Consider the following 2,933-nt stretch of genomic DNA (forward strand, 5'->3'; position numbering starts at 1 on the left):
AATCTTTCATCATTAATAATCAATTTTAATTTTATTTATATCTTAAAAAGATTACACGAGAATAAACATCACATAAAATCGATTTATTTCCACGAGAGACACATTTTTTAAGAGATCTACTTGTGTGAAATTGCAAAGTACGTAAAAGGAAACAAATAATATCTTTAATAAGTTTATGATCGAGCTCTTGTAATCTTATATACGATCCTAATGAATCAAGTACATTGTTATATCATGGATACGCAACGCAATATATCTGTAAATCTATCAATTCAAATAACTATATTACGTCAATTATAGTAAAACAAAACTAAATTTTGGGTACAGATTGTCAAAATGAAAACCGCAGGGACAAAGTTTGTCTGTTTCTCAAACAATAAGCTTCTAACCTGGTCCACCGAACTGTGCGTAAAAACAAGACACACATCGTTTAACCGCAGTTAATTTATCTAACCTAACCACGGTTACTCTCGTCTCTATTTCTTTTTAAGCCCCCTACCCACTAACAAACCGACTAATTCCCAGAGAGGAAAAAAACCTAAAACTCTCAAAATCCGTTACGAAACAGAGAATGGCGTGTTACATGGATGAGGAACAAATTTACAAATGCTCAAAACATCCATCAAAACGACGACGTAATGGAATCTGTCCTACGTGTCTCCGTGACCGACTAATCATACTCTGTCCAGAATGCGCCAATAAGCTCCCATGCTCATGTTGTCCAGATTCCACGTCATCATCCTCGTCATCATCTTCATCGTTCTCCATTTTCCAATTTTCTCGCGCAGGTAGTCTACGCGACACCGGTTTTTATTCCGGCACCGGCGAAATCGGCCGCGTATCGAATCTAATCGAAAACGAACCGGCGTTTCGTAAATCGAGATCGTTAGCCATCCCGTTTCTACGATCCAGATCAAATTACGATTGTGATCATGATCATGCGTCGGTTTCGGATATTAAAAATTCGTTGCCACGTGTCAGCAGAAGTAAAATCAATTTTTTGTCGTTTTTTTATAAATCGAATAAAAGCGAATTATCTGAAGATTATTCAAAAATGGTGAGATCCAGATCAGTAGCTGTTGGTTCGACACCGAAACGTAAAGGATGGTATTTTACTAGTCCGATTAAAGCGTTTCGACAAGCGAAAACGTCGAATTTAGGGTTACGTGAACGATCACCGATGCATAGAGGCTGATTTTAAGGTCGAATTTATTACTTTAATTAAGTTCAACGTAACGTTTTAGGATTTATTATTATTTTTTTATTTTTTATTGTTATGAAAATAATGTGACTGGTTTGTTATTTGTATATGTAATTTTTTTTTTATTCTTAATGCAATAATGTTATCATTGTTTTATTAATTATTAATAATAGATAATTGATGATGACGATGATGATTACTTTCGTTTCATATAATGAACTCGTAATAATGTTTTTACATACCAAAATTCATAATCTATAATTAATAATCTTATAACTGTAGATATTATATTCAATAAGAATAGTTAGTTATTAACGAATTAAGTAATGGCCCATTGTTCTGATATATGATTTCGTTTGATGCTTCACAATTAGTATACTCCGTATTATAAAATTTAATAATTCTGATATTTAAGTTAGCTAAAATCACTCTAATTATTAATATTAATTTGTTTGTAATTTAAGTAGCTAAAACTAAAAGGTAGTTTGTGTAACGTGGTTGTTACTTATGTTAGTTGTTTGTTTATTTGAATCGAATCTTTGCACATTTTGGAATAGGATCACTTGTGAATTATTAATTTATAAAATAAAAAGTTTAGTTGATGCGATTCATGAACCACACTTGTGCTGTCAAAAATCATTTATTTTCTTCTTAATATAATAAAACAAACTTTAGCTTTGTTTGTTTGTTGTTTTAATTTGTTGGTGTATGGCTGATGAAATACTAATACTAACTTTAGTTATTGGTTATTAGTTTATTTATTAGTTGTAATTAGTTAATGAAATACAATAATGTTAATTTTTGTCGTTAAGAATATACTAAATAGTAATATTAATAAGTGGTAATTGTAATTGTTGATGTGTAATCTTTTGAGTATCTAATAGGTTATTAGTTTAATCAGTGTTTTTTAGTTTGTAGAGCATGTGGAGATAGAATATTGAGATTGTGCTTATTTTGACTACATGATTATCTAATGGGGGATGATTCTCACAAACACTTTTTTGATCCTCACACACCTATTTTAACCTTTTACTCTTCTAATAATAATCAATTTGTGTGTGAGGATCAAAAAAGTGTGTGTGAGAATCATCCCCCTTATCTAATACGTAGTATAGTTTAATATAGACAAAATTGTCAAAATCGTCCCTGTGTTTATGATTTTTTACCCAAATTGTCCCTATGTTAATAAAACTGCATAAATCATCCTTAAATGCCAAATAACGTCCCAAATTAGTCCTTGCCTTAATTTTTGTTAAACTCTCCGTTAGTCAAAAATATACGATTGGTCCTTGAAATTTCATAAAGATTGCAACAAAAATCCTCTTCATCATCTTCAAGATGAAGCTTTAGTGAAAGCTTAAAAAATCAATTAAATTTGGTAGAATGTTGAAGTATTTAGCGACTGAATGATGTTGAAGCTAAAGTGAACAGTGGGAAAACAAAAATTGTTGAATCAGAAAGGAGCAAATGTTCGACTGATTCTTACAATACTTATACAATTTGGAGCTCATGTTTCAATGTTTCAATTTTACAATTCAGAAAGGAGCATGCATTCATCATGTAATTACCGTATCACAGGATATGAATATATGATACGAAACATCGAGGAACTTACATAGTTACATCAATAGGACACAAAGTAATTTCTATTACAAGACATTTTCAACTAGAGGCCAAACTTGAAGTTGCCGAGTAACTCCCTAGATTAAGTCTAAGCACGTATAGCATTGTC

At 31.2% G+C, this 2,933-nt stretch overlaps 1 protein-coding gene across 1 annotated transcript; it reads left to right on the forward strand.

The window, feature by feature from the left end:
* Window positions 1-536: 536 nt before the first annotated feature.
* Window positions 537-1,316, forward strand: LOC139856865 (uncharacterized). The gene has a single exon (XM_071845573.1). The coding sequence runs from the start codon at window positions 572-574 to the stop codon at window positions 1,193-1,195; it is 624 nt and encodes a 207-aa protein (XP_071701674.1). The 5' UTR covers window positions 537-571; the 3' UTR covers window positions 1,196-1,316.
* The last annotated feature ends 1,617 nt before the right edge of the window (window positions 1,317-2,933 follow it).

Source organism: Rutidosis leptorrhynchoides, chromosome 7 (genome assembly GCF_046630445.1).
Source record: "Rutidosis leptorrhynchoides isolate AG116_Rl617_1_P2 chromosome 7, CSIRO_AGI_Rlap_v1, whole genome shotgun sequence".
NCBI lineage: Eukaryota > Viridiplantae > Streptophyta > Magnoliopsida > Asterales > Asteraceae > Rutidosis > Rutidosis leptorrhynchoides.

What these genes read in the sequence shown, in the direction of transcription:
- LOC139856865 (XM_071845573.1), top strand. Translation starts at nt 572, where the DNA reads ATGGCGTGTTACATGGATGAGGAACAAATTTACAAATGCTCAAAACAT.